General features: G+C 40.0%; 1 protein-coding gene across 1 annotated transcript in view; it reads left to right on the top strand.

Annotated features, from left to right (window-relative positions):
• LOC119659157 (fibroblast growth factor receptor 3-like) overlaps positions 1–9,133 on the top strand; it is a 115,091-nt gene extending 105,958 nt beyond the window's left edge. The window contains exons 3-4 of the mRNA XM_038067107.1: positions 7,106–7,301; positions 7,420–9,133. Coding sequence (XP_037923035.1) covers positions 7,106–7,301; positions 7,420–7,789 — 566 coding nt within the window. The 3' untranslated portion in view covers positions 7,790–9,133. The remainder of the gene's footprint in view (positions 1–7,105; positions 7,302–7,419) is intronic.
• Positions 9,134–12,352: the final 3,219 nt, after the last annotated feature.

The raw sequence follows: 12,352 nt of genomic DNA, 5'->3' as shown, positions 1-12,352 counted from the left end.
TGTTAGAAACGTTGATTTGCTTCGTTTAGTTCTTGTTTAATTTCTTCGCTGCTCTGCTCACTTTAGCTCCTAGAAAGTTTTTACGGTGCATATATAGTTTATCATGCTTTGTTTTTGAATTGCAGGATTTCACCCAAACATTCAACGAGTCATTTCCATTTACGCTTTAACTTTGTAGAAATTCCAGCAAAACAGCTTTGTGCCGCTTCCATGGTCGGCAGTTACTAGAAAAAATTGTTCTCCTTTTCAGTTTTTTTTCGTTCTTTCTTCTCGCCAATGTTTATTTGCCGTATCAAGTTTAAAGGAAAAGTGAATTTGAAAAGCTGGAATGGTGACATTTTTTGGCCCCATTAGTTAAGAGTGACGAATTCATATGAAAATATTAGAATGTAGTTTTCTTAATCGCTGAGACATGGGCAATATGGAACTCTATAAAGGGGTTCTTAATAGTTTTAATAAACCAATTCAACTATTCATTTTAATCTCTTTTATCTTTCCTGATAAGCCTAGGTTTGATAGTTCATTCAAATAACAATAACTCTGCTTTTCCTTCTTAGAAACAAACTCATTAGAATTTTATGTACAATGTGATATGGTGGCTTGAATTCTATGCGAAATGTTTCCATGGTTCTGACTTTCAGATTCAATTGGCAGAATTCATGGAGTTCTTCTTGAAGCTTCGCGTTTCCAAACAAAATGTGCAAGGGGTTGTGCGTCTAATGGCATAGCCTATATTTATGGCATATAAATATTTTTCCATGATAAGCGCAGTAAAACTTCGTTAATTTTTGATGAGTTTTACGGTACTCACATCTGCCTCGATGTGGTATAAGTAGCCAGCCCTTGCTATCTGGCGGTGGCTACAGTAAGGAAGTTGAAGAATGTTTCACTCCTTACGGCATTGAACCACGGTTCAAATTGCACGCGAATCGTATCTTGACTCGCTGACCCGCTTTCTGAGCAGCTCGTCAAAGCACTTATTTTCGGCTGTATCTCTGGGAAAGGCGACTCAAATAATAGTGGCTTTAAATAAATTTCCCATATTGTTCAGTTTACCGCGACAACACGACGTTAACTCAGCAGTAAGCTAGTGGAAACTATTTCTGTATTTTGTTGAAGAGACCCACTGCGATGTCCTACCCATTTCTTCGCCCAACGCAAGTCCTGTGTGTATTGCCCTTGTTTTAGCTCCTCTCATCTCTACACGAAATTCTTCGACAGATTATCAGATATCCTAATTCTGCTTTTCCCCTCTCTCTCTTCCTAGTTTGTGGTGCCTTTAACCTCCCTGTGCTCGCCTCGCCAATTATTCCCGCGTCTCCCCCTTCCTGACAGCTCGTTCCATCCTTCTCGTCCTCTATGCACCTTCATCTGTGTAGCTCTTCAGTTCACCCCAACTAGAAATCACTTAAATCAGACTCTTGATCTTGTCCTTTATTTCATCTTTGCCATCTTAACACACAACCGAGCCTTGCAATCCATGTATTCAAGTCTATTTAACTTGTTTTTATCGTTTGTCCTCCAGATCCTTGTTTTCGCACCTATCCTGACTCACCATTGTGATTCATAAAAAGACTACATCTCAAAAAGAAAAACAAATCTTCTGGAATCCACACTGATCTCATCTCATTTTCAAACTCTTCGAACGTTAGTAAAGTCACCGATAACAACCCAGGACGGAATAATGTCAAGGCATCTGGAAATTGCAAGCCCTCCAAGTCTCACATCCGTTCTTCTCCCGCTTTCATCGTATTCGCGAGCTCCTGTCTTTAATTACTTTTGCTCAAAATATAATTCCTCTTCCTCTTTTCCACTCCAACTGGATCTTTTCTTAATAATACCCCTTCTTACTTCTTCTTGATTTAAGTACCTCATTGGTAATCTCTCTCATCAATGTCTGTATTATTTTTAACAAGAGCCTCGATGGTTGCCTGGCCTAAGGAAAGAGGTCCTCGTTATTTCTACACACAAAAGTGTCGATCGTATTCTTGTCGAGAATTACTGTCAAGTTTCATCTTCTACTGCTACGCAAAAATCATTGAGAGATATGTTCTCCATCGGCTAACCACTCACTTTAGCTAAAGAGCTGCGTGGCTTTGTGAAACGTTGGTCAACTGGTGCCAAACTACTAGATTTGAACGAGTTCGTGTCCAAATATCTAAGTTTTCAGTGTGAAGTACACGCTATCTATACGGGTTTCTCTAAATCCTTTGACTATGCTAATCATATGACACTTTTATCCATACTCGATTCACCTAACATTCCCCTATCCCTCGGCTCGCTTCCTCCCTCTCGATGATTTCTCCAGCGTTTCTTTTGGTGCTGCCTATCTCGCTCGGTTTTCTTTGACTCTGATGCACTTTAAGGATCTATTCTGGGTCCATTATTATTTTTATTCTTCATTAACAACTTTCCTTCGCTCTTCATTAGCGCTTCCTTGCTTTACCAGGATGATTTCCTCTGTAGCCGCCCCAACAGACTGTGTGTTTCTATAATCGAACCTAAACACTCTGGTTCACTGGTTTTTATTCAAAAATTAATTAAAATCCATTCACTATCTGTCTGTCCGTCTGCCCATCACACGCACTTTTCTTAGAAACGACTGTACCGGTTGACACGAAATTTGGTAACAAATTTGGTACATTGCTGCATTCAACTTAAAGGGGTATACCTAAAAGATGCATGCAAAATTTTGTTTCACCGAATATGGTCATGTGGAGCATCACATGAAAGATCTCGATTAGTACTTTCAAAGCAAATATTAGTTTTAACATTGGTTACAAAGGCGAGGGGTGCGGGGGTCCGAAAGGCTCAATTATTTGAAGTATGCATTCTCAGAAACTACCCAACCGAAAAATCTGAAAAAAATCGCAATTCGTATCTAAGCCTCAAAATACTTTCCGTTGCGATACCTGATCAAATAAAGTTAATAAGAGAATATTATTACAACTTAAAAGTTAACTGCGAACCTCCCTTGATCCGCAGAAGCATAGGCTTTAGTAGGGAACATCATATAAAATCAACAAAACCTCTCAAGCCTCCCGCTCCCGGTTTTCAACTTGTTTGTTAATGAGTTGGCACTAAATGTCAGCAAATACCACTCGTCTCTGCCTTGAGCCGAGCTTTGAAGTTATTTGTTGCTTTTTGCAGCATTGCTAGAGGAATTTCATCCACCTCCTGTCGGATCCACTCTTTCATGCTTCTCTATTGTCTTTGGGGGAATGTACTTCCAAGCCCCCCTTTCGATTGACGTATGACATGTTTGCACGCGATAATTGCTGCTGTGATAAGCTGCAGTAACTGTCAAACTTCACTATATCTATTCTTCCTTCTTGGTTATGCCAAGTCATTCCTCCTCCATTGCCATTCCGCAGTATGCTTCTCCGTCTCCGTCTAGTTGCGTTGGCTTAAAGTCACAAACTCGTTACATTTTTGTATACAATGATAACGTATGACTCTGAAGGTCATATCTAAACGGTAGCGTTCAGATACTACTTCCGCAATAGCTCTGCTTGAAAAATGCTGACGTGAGTCAAAAGGCTAAGTGACTCTGAAAAGGCCCTCGTTTTGACCGCGCGCGCCTTTTTCAATCCATCACTGAGAACACAATGTCAAAATTGAAGTTTCGCGATACAGCTTTTAGTAAGACTGAGTCTACTTCTGGTATATATATTAGAGTTGATCCCCGTTCCTAAATATTGCTGGGTTCGTAAGATTTGACTGTCCAGCATTCATGTATGCTGCGATATATTTAATATAATAGTTGACATAGGAGCTGCAGTAAGCGTTCAAAGCCTCTATAAACATGCCGGCATATTCTGCTCTTTATATGTACTATGGCTATGCACATTCAAAAAACCATCTTTAATTGTACGCTCCTTTTCTGCTGAAAGTAGTTTTCCAGGTTTGTATATGTTATGTATATTGGCTTTCTTGGTCCACAGTTCTTTGTTTTGTTTCCGCTTAGATTTCATATCCAGGACTACGCGAAGATACTTCGTACTAGTGAGTAATGTCAGTTTCTGGTCGTTTAACCGGGTACGTAATTTTAATTTTTCTTGGATTAAATTGAGGCCGCAGCTTACAACCTATGACTATAGTGCATCCTTTATTACCTCACTGATAACCTCGAGGACCAATTTCGCCACATTGTCCGCACACATAACTACTTTAACCCATTTTTTTTAGAAGTTTATCTAGGATTTTATCTTTAATTAATACCCGGAGAATAGAGCAAAAAGACTCCTTGCTAAATCGGCTATGAGTTGGGACTTAAGCATACACTCAAAGTCTTCCCTGCTTGTCGTAAAAGGCGACTAAACAGGGTAGACATTTTTTGGCTAGCAACCTGCAAATTTTGAAACTTTATGGCTACAGAAGGGTGAACAACGCCTCAGATGGGGACTCAATTCGCGGCTTCGAGCTCTAGCTACTGAAAACGGACTATGATTGGTTTTTGGAATGTGCACACGCTCCCCGACAACGATAGTGAGGGTCCTCAGAATGTTCGCTCTCCCCAACTTGGGCATGGTTTCCATCGATAAAAACTGGACATTCTAGGTCTAAGCGAAATAAAATGGTGGGACTCTGGAGAGTACTCTTCTCCCTCTTGCGGCAATGTGCTTTTATACTGTGAAAAGCCAAAGTAACAGACATGAATCCGGCGGTTCCTGACCTGGGAGCTGGTTTCTCACAGACTTCTAACTGCAAGATTCCAGTTCAGGTTATGAAGCATCACAATTGTACATTGCTACGCACCAACGACGACTTCCGATATAGAGGATGCTTTCTGCAAGCAATTAAACACAGTTCAGCGGAAGCTTCCTAAAGGTGACATTGTTATTGCGATATGTGATCTGAATGCCAAAGTGGGATCTGACCACACCTTGCTCGGACATATGATGGGGAAACACTGTCTTGGTGACAGCAACGGTAATCGTGGGAAGTTTGTGGATTTCTGAAACTTCCACCACCTCATCTTTGGTGGCACATTGTTCAAGCTTGTCATAAAGTCAATTGGGTTCCAATTCACGGAGACTATTCGAGCAGTCAGTTTGACCACTTTTCCATCAGCAATAGATTTAGGAGTTGTTTTCTGAATATGTGTAATAAAGAGAAGCGTTAATACTGGCCTCGAAAGAAATCACCATCTGATGGACGCTTAGCTCTGATTGCGCGTTGTGTCTTCTCGCAGGGCGGGAGAACCACCGACCCATTAAGTTCAACATCGATAATCTGAAAGCTACTTTGTTGCTTAAGAGTAATGATGAACATTGAGCCGCCATAAAAAACGGTCTTCTTTCCGGTGCTCGGTCTTCGATTACGTCCCTCGTCACATGATCTGGCTGACTGCGGAATCGTGGAAGCTTTGTTGACTGCTGCGAGCAATGGCACGGATGACGTGCGAAATTCGATACCATGTTAAAACCCGGGGACTTCATCGTAGTGTTCGATGTGACAAAAGGTGAGGGTAAGGAGAACGCAATAGTTTCAGAAGGGTATATGGCATCACGCAAGAGCCTGCATTTGGTCACAAACCATTCGATAGCCTTGTGAAAGACGTTAATAGTCGTAGAGTTGGAAGAAGCACTTCATTACGATTCTTAACCGCGTCACATTCGGTGATGCTTTGCCTCTTATGGATGAAATGGCTTCTAAATGAAAATGAAATCATCTCGGCCATTAATGTACTCAAACGGAGTCAAGCTGCTGGACTGGACGGCCTCCCCACAGAGTTATTCATCGCCGCCCCTGCAGTTGCCACAGATCTGGTATTTGTGTATCTGGCGTGTTGGGAAATTAGTAGCTATTATCATATGATGACGCAAAATGTCAGATTTTGCATCGAAATAGAATTTGAGAGTAATTTGAGGTCGAAAGCGGAGCCTGCCAGGGTAGCATTTTGTCACCTATATTATTTCTTCTTGTTATCGGTGGCGGTCTTCATGATGCCTTGTCCAGAGGAAGTGAAGGAGTTGAATGAAACAGAACATATTTCCTCAGTCATCGCGACTACGCTGATGACATCCGTTTGTTCTCACACCGGGCCATGTATCTTGGCTGAATGGCACTGGATTTGGAAAGATAGACAAGTAGAGTAGACGGACTGAAGATAAAGACCGACAAAATCAAGGTTCTCAGTCTGACGGTTCATTGCATTCTCCCCATCAACGTTAATGGACAGAGCATCGAAAGTGTTGGTCAATTTGTATATCTGTCAACGGTGGCATTGAACTGAATGTCGCTCGGCGCGTTAACAGCGCTAGATCCACTTTGCTACCTTGTGTAAAATCTGAAAAAGCAATTATGTCAATATCAAGTTCAAGTTGGGGCTGTTCTGCGCTCTTTCCGTGTTGCTATATGAAAGTAGCATAAAAAAGTTACCCACACCGATACTCAAAAGCTCCAAGCCTCATCGGGGTACTCTGGTTTGATATTATTTCGAACAAAGAATTTGGTTGGCGCTCAAGCGAGCTACCTATGGGCAATGTAATCAGAAAGGACGGGAATCCCCTCTCCCAACATGGCCGACGAGTGGGTCGCCCCAAGAGTAATTGGCGCAGAACAGTTGAGGTGGAATACAGGCGGAGGAGGAGTTGTAGCGCATTTCAGCGGACCGTGTATGATGGCCTGTGGGTATGGTTGAGGCCCTATACCCCACCAATGGCTGAATGACAACCATATTGTTACTTACAATACACGCTTCCTTTCCAGCTACTACATAGCCTGTATTAAAGAAGAAATACGTGTTCATTAAAAGTTCTGGTATCTCACTGTTCGGGCCCGGTCCGATCTCCTTAGAAAAGATGTTTACGATGAATTGACAAAAATGCAATCAGGATCTCTTCTTGACATTCTTAATGGCCTTCTTGTTTAAAAGATTTCCAAGCAGTCCTTGTAATAGATATTGAGGGTGTCTCTGATCAATTTTCGGAGGTCAGGCGGGTATTCTCTCTTGAATCGAGTTTTCCTGTTATTCCATTTGTTCTCGGTAACTCTTGACTAAGAACTTTTTACCAGTGCAAACGTGTGTATTACGTTTTCTTCCATCGATAGATGCATTTTCGTTCAGAATCATCTTATTAATCCATTGAATTCATTTCAGGTAACCTACCAGACATACCGTTGGCAACATATCGTCCCCATGATCAAGTTGCCGAGTTGGGAAATTCGGTCCGATTCTATTGTGAGGCTTTCGTTGGAAAACTTGGACTTCCTGACGCTAAAAGTGAAATTTCGTGGTTTCAAATCAAGGATGGACTTGAAGAACAAATTGATGGTGAACAAATTACAGTTCTCAGGTAATAAAGTAAAGATAATGTGAATATTTCCAGTAATTCCTGGTTTAAGTGTCAATGACTCTTTTCTGATTTCTTGTCTTCAATTCATCTAATATTCTATTATTTCCCATCTTTACAGAGAAAACGGGCAAAACATCGGTTCCTACCTGAAAATATCACACGTTCAAATCCACAACTATGGACGCTACTTATGTCGCGTACAATTCAATGGAGCAGCACATCACTTGGAAATGTACGCTGGTCTGTTCAACGCTCCAATAGCAACAGAAATTGATAGAACCCTAACATTATATCATACGTTGGCCGCCGTTCTGTCAGCTGCCGCAGCAGCCATTGTAGTTCTAAGTATTTGGTGTCTAATTAGGCCATGGTGCTTGAGGAGGAATGGTTGCAAGAATCAGTGCCAAATAGAAAATAATATGGTTAACAACGGTTGCGCCAATGAGAACTATGGGCGACAAAACTCGATGGGCCCACGTCAAGTGTGATAATTTTTTCAGCTGCAAACAGCCCCAGGCATTTTGGAAACCAAATTTTTAATTTAAAAGAAAACTCAGCTAAAAAAACCTAGAACTGAAAATCGCGTAATTAGACATGATTTGTTTTGATATGTATGTTTAAAAACATTTAGAAAGACTATGCTATGTAATAACATTGAATTTAATAATAATCTTAGTGCGTAGCGGATGTAGGGAAATATAGCGGCAAAAGGAGACGTGTAAAGATAAAAGAAAGTCTCCTGAATTTCCCGGAAAGTATTATTAAATGTTATGAAACGAGAGAATGTGTCTAAGTATTGTTTATTATTTTATTATTGAAACGCTACTCTATTAGTTTCTAAGCGCTATTTATTTAAAAATTTAGATTTAAATCAAATCGGTTATTCCAATTCACTGAAGTTAGACGATGCTCTGTACGGGGGTCAGTTTTAATTCATGATGACTTGTGATATTTGTATATTTAATGATGTCTTCGACCCCCCGTACCTAGATTCGAACCAAAATTATCAAAATTCGGAAAAAATAATTTTACTCTATAAAACTGCGTTATTAGTATGTGCCATGATTGCGAATATTGTTGAAAGTGCTGAGCTTGGCAACAAGTATCGATTTAAATATTGTATAAAACCTTCCTACGTCTGCAGAAGTAGCTTTTCCTCCTTTCATATACAGAAGGTGGCTTCACCCCCTTGACCCGAATTATGAAAGTGTCACGGGAATCAGTTTGCAAGGATAACTGATTTTCAATCACGCCTTTATTTATGTAACTTCATATCTCATTGTAATTTATATTGAAGGACCTCATCTTTATCAACTCCGAAGGACCCTGCACTTGTATTTGTTGTCGACAAACTCAGGGGCAAACTAATTTCAGTGAACTGCCGAGCTAGGAACGCGATATACGAGAATATATTTTCTTATTGAAATGAAAATTGTAAATACATAGTTTTTGCTTTCGAGAATTTGACTAATTTCAATATTGTATTTTATTCTTGTTCGAATATCATTTTAATTTCAAGAAAACATTGGGAGGTAAAAGTGGTGTTTTCGTCTTTTTTGTTCTAAACATTTAATTAGTAAAGTGAGTAAAGTGAGACATAATCGCCTACACGATGGAAAGTTTTGTAAAATACATATAACTCCGCTGTTTATAAACTAACGTCTATGATATTCAATTTTTTATACTCTTATATAGTAAAGTACATTATATTTTGATAGAGTCGACATGTCATAAGATAACGTTCTTTTTGTTGTACTTAGTCGTAGAAGATACAGGAAAATATCTACCCATTATAAAGACAGGAATTATATTTTTTGCTATTGAATAAAGAATGAAAATAAAAAGGAAATATTTGATTCTAGTTCAGAAAATTTCATTAACAATACGGTTTATTTCAGAGACTGTGTTATCTATGTCTAGTACTTCAGGCTTGGAGGCTTGTAAAATTTAGGAATCCGAATCTTTCGTCAGCATATCATTGCAGAGGAATAGTGCAAGCAAAATTTGTATCCATTCTGGGGGAATATGGTACCGTTTATCTATAAAATATTCAGTCGCGGCCAATGTGGACAAGTTGAAAAATTTAAATTACATCCATTTATGACCGAAATTTTCAGCCACATTTAAGGGAGTCATCCCGTGTGAGGGACATTTTCTTGGCTTTTTTTAGAATTTTTTTGTGAAGAACTGGATAAAGATACAAATACGCATTTTTCACCATAGATTTAGTAATATCTTGAGCATGCATAGTAATTTTTCCAGCTAGATCGCATAGTTTGAAATATAGTATTGAAATACAAAGCAATTTATACACCCATCTCCAAAAAAAGGTGTTTTGCTGCTGCCACGCTAGAAGGCGCTGTGATCATCTTAAAGAAAAAAGTAAACGGCATTTTAACGTACGAACTTAACTACAGTCCGCAAAATAGGATTATTAAAAAATATTAAAAGCTAAATTTTTGCGTTGCGTTGTTAAACTTTTTTTGCGAATTTTGGTGTTTTTTCAAGGTTTCTTTAGTGAATAGAAAAAAACTATCACATAAATCGCAATTATCCTAGTTTGTGGACCGTAGAAATATGTTCTGAATAAGTTCTGAAAATTTCAAAGAATTTCATTGGATAGATTTTGGGCTATAGTGGCGGCCGATTTTCAACATGCAGTTTCCAGAAAAACGCAGTTAAAAAGTAGAATGCGATTTTCAGCCATAAAATCTTAACTGATCATTAGTCAGCTATACCTAGTCCATAAACCATAGGTTTCTTCAAGGAACACATGTACAGCCTTGGCTTCAATTTTTGCTTTTTTAGCGATGTCATTCGAACGTCATTTGAAGCGATAAATACGAGCTCTATTATGGTAATCGACATAAATCTGGCATGGGACTTATCACTTGTTTAACACTATAATTTCCGAATGACTCCGAATATCAAAAAATCACTTTGTCTATATATTCGACACTATACGTAGATCAATCAAATTGATGCCAAAAAAATTCAATTCCTCGGATCCCTTAAGAAGCAAGGCAAGGATCGGAAACGCGAATTATTGCCCTTAAAATTTTTTACCTGGATATTTGCAGACTATCTACAAACACCAAAATAGGGTAAAATTTAAAAAAAATTATTAAAGATTTCTACATGTTTATTAAAAGGTAAAAAAATAAAATGTATCAACTGGTCCTCCAGTTTGGGGGTTGGGTAGGGCTTACAACTCTACACGGAAAACCGATATTACCAAGCCACGAAAGGAGCCTCAGACAGGATGGATCTTACAACGACGAACCAGGCAATGACAACATATTAACGATTTGCGCATTTTTTCGTGGAACATGCGCTCCCTGTACAGACCGAACGCTGCTGAGCAGCTAGCCGATACTCTGTCCCAATATAAGGCTGATGTAACAGCGTTGCAAGAGATGCGATGGACAGGGACCGGTTTCCTGGAGAAGAACCGCTACACCATATATTATAGCGGCCATCCAGTAAACCATGTGCTCGGAGTAAATTTCAGTCAGCCAAAAATGAAACCTGCTGTTATCGCCTTTGAAAATATAAGCGAAAGGCTATGCACTTTGCGTTTGCGAGGCGAGTTTAAAAATATAAGCCTCATAAAGGTTCAAGCCTCTACAGAGGAGATTGCAGATTCGGAGGAAGCTACCTTCTACGAGGCAGTAGAACGAACCCTCGAAACCTGTCCCAGATATGATATCAAAATCATACTTGGGAATTTTAACAGCCAAATAGGAAAGGAGCCCGTATTCAGGCGATACGTTGGCTCCCACAGCTTACACCAAAATACCAATGATAACGGAGTGCGGATCATTCAATTAGCAGCGTCATGCGAAATGGTTGGTGGAAGTACCTGGTTTGCGCGGAAAGCGGTCCACAAACATACGTGGGCCTCTCCAGATGGAATCACTTTCAACCAAATTGATCACGTGTTGATCGAACACCGCCACCTCTCAGCCTTGATGAATGTCAGAACATATAGGGGGACCAATATAGACTTTATTGCACGTATGTGGCTAGTATCAAGCCTGATCTGGATGCTCTTTCGAGGCTTTTAAATCCTCTTATAGCGTATCAAGTCATAGTTGTCGATGTTCAGATCAATTTTGGCAAATGAATTCTCGTTAGCGCGAACCGCGTGACCATACCGTCGAAGATGCCTCTCTTGCAATTTTTCCACGATCGATGCAACCTCATAACAATCGCGGATATCCTCATTTCGGGTGTGGTCAAAACGTGCCACGCCACTAGTCCGACGTTCATTACCGCAAGACACCGTTCATTGTCTTTTATAGTCGGTCTACACTCAGAACCATAGAGGGCGATAGGTGTGATTAAGTCTGTTTCATGGGGATCGGTCGTCAAAAATTCAGTTTTGTTTAGATTCAATCTGAGACCCTTCTCCATGTGGCTATCCTCCCATTTTTGGACAAGTTGCTCGAGATCATCATCAACGGTGCAACAACCGGTATTCGGTCTTGGCCTGCCTTAATAAGGAACTCCAGACGTCGATATCCCTAAAAGCTGTCTGACGTCCTGACCTATGCCATCGTTTCATCTCAGGCAGAGTCTGCCTCGTCTTCTTTTTCTACTATAGATATTACCCTTATAGACTTTCCGGGCTGGATTATCCTCATCCATACGGATTAAGTGACCTGCCCACCGCAACCTATTGAGCTGGATTTTATCCACAACCTGACGGTCATGATATCGCTTATAAATTTCATCGTTATGTAGGCTACAGAATCATCTATCCTCATGTAAGGGGTCAAAAATTCTTCGGAGGATTCTTCTCTCGAACGCAGCCAAGACTTCGCAATTTTTCTTGCTAAGAACTCAAGTCTCCGAAGAATACATGAGGTTTGGCAAAATCATTGCCTTATACAGTAAAAGTTTTGACCCTATGGTGAGATGTTTCGAGAGGAACAGTTTTTGTAAGTTGAAATAGGGTCTGTTGGCTGCCAACAACCGTGCGCGGATTTCATCGCCGTAGCTGTTATCGGTTGTGATTTTCGACCCTAGATAGGAGAAATTATCAACGG

This window comes from Hermetia illucens, chromosome 6 (genome assembly GCF_905115235.1).
Source record: "Hermetia illucens chromosome 6, iHerIll2.2.curated.20191125, whole genome shotgun sequence".
Lineage (NCBI taxonomy): Eukaryota > Metazoa > Arthropoda > Insecta > Diptera > Stratiomyidae > Hermetia > Hermetia illucens.
The sequence above is the reverse complement of the archived record's forward strand: the minus strand, read 5'-3'. Positions and strand labels throughout refer to the sequence as shown.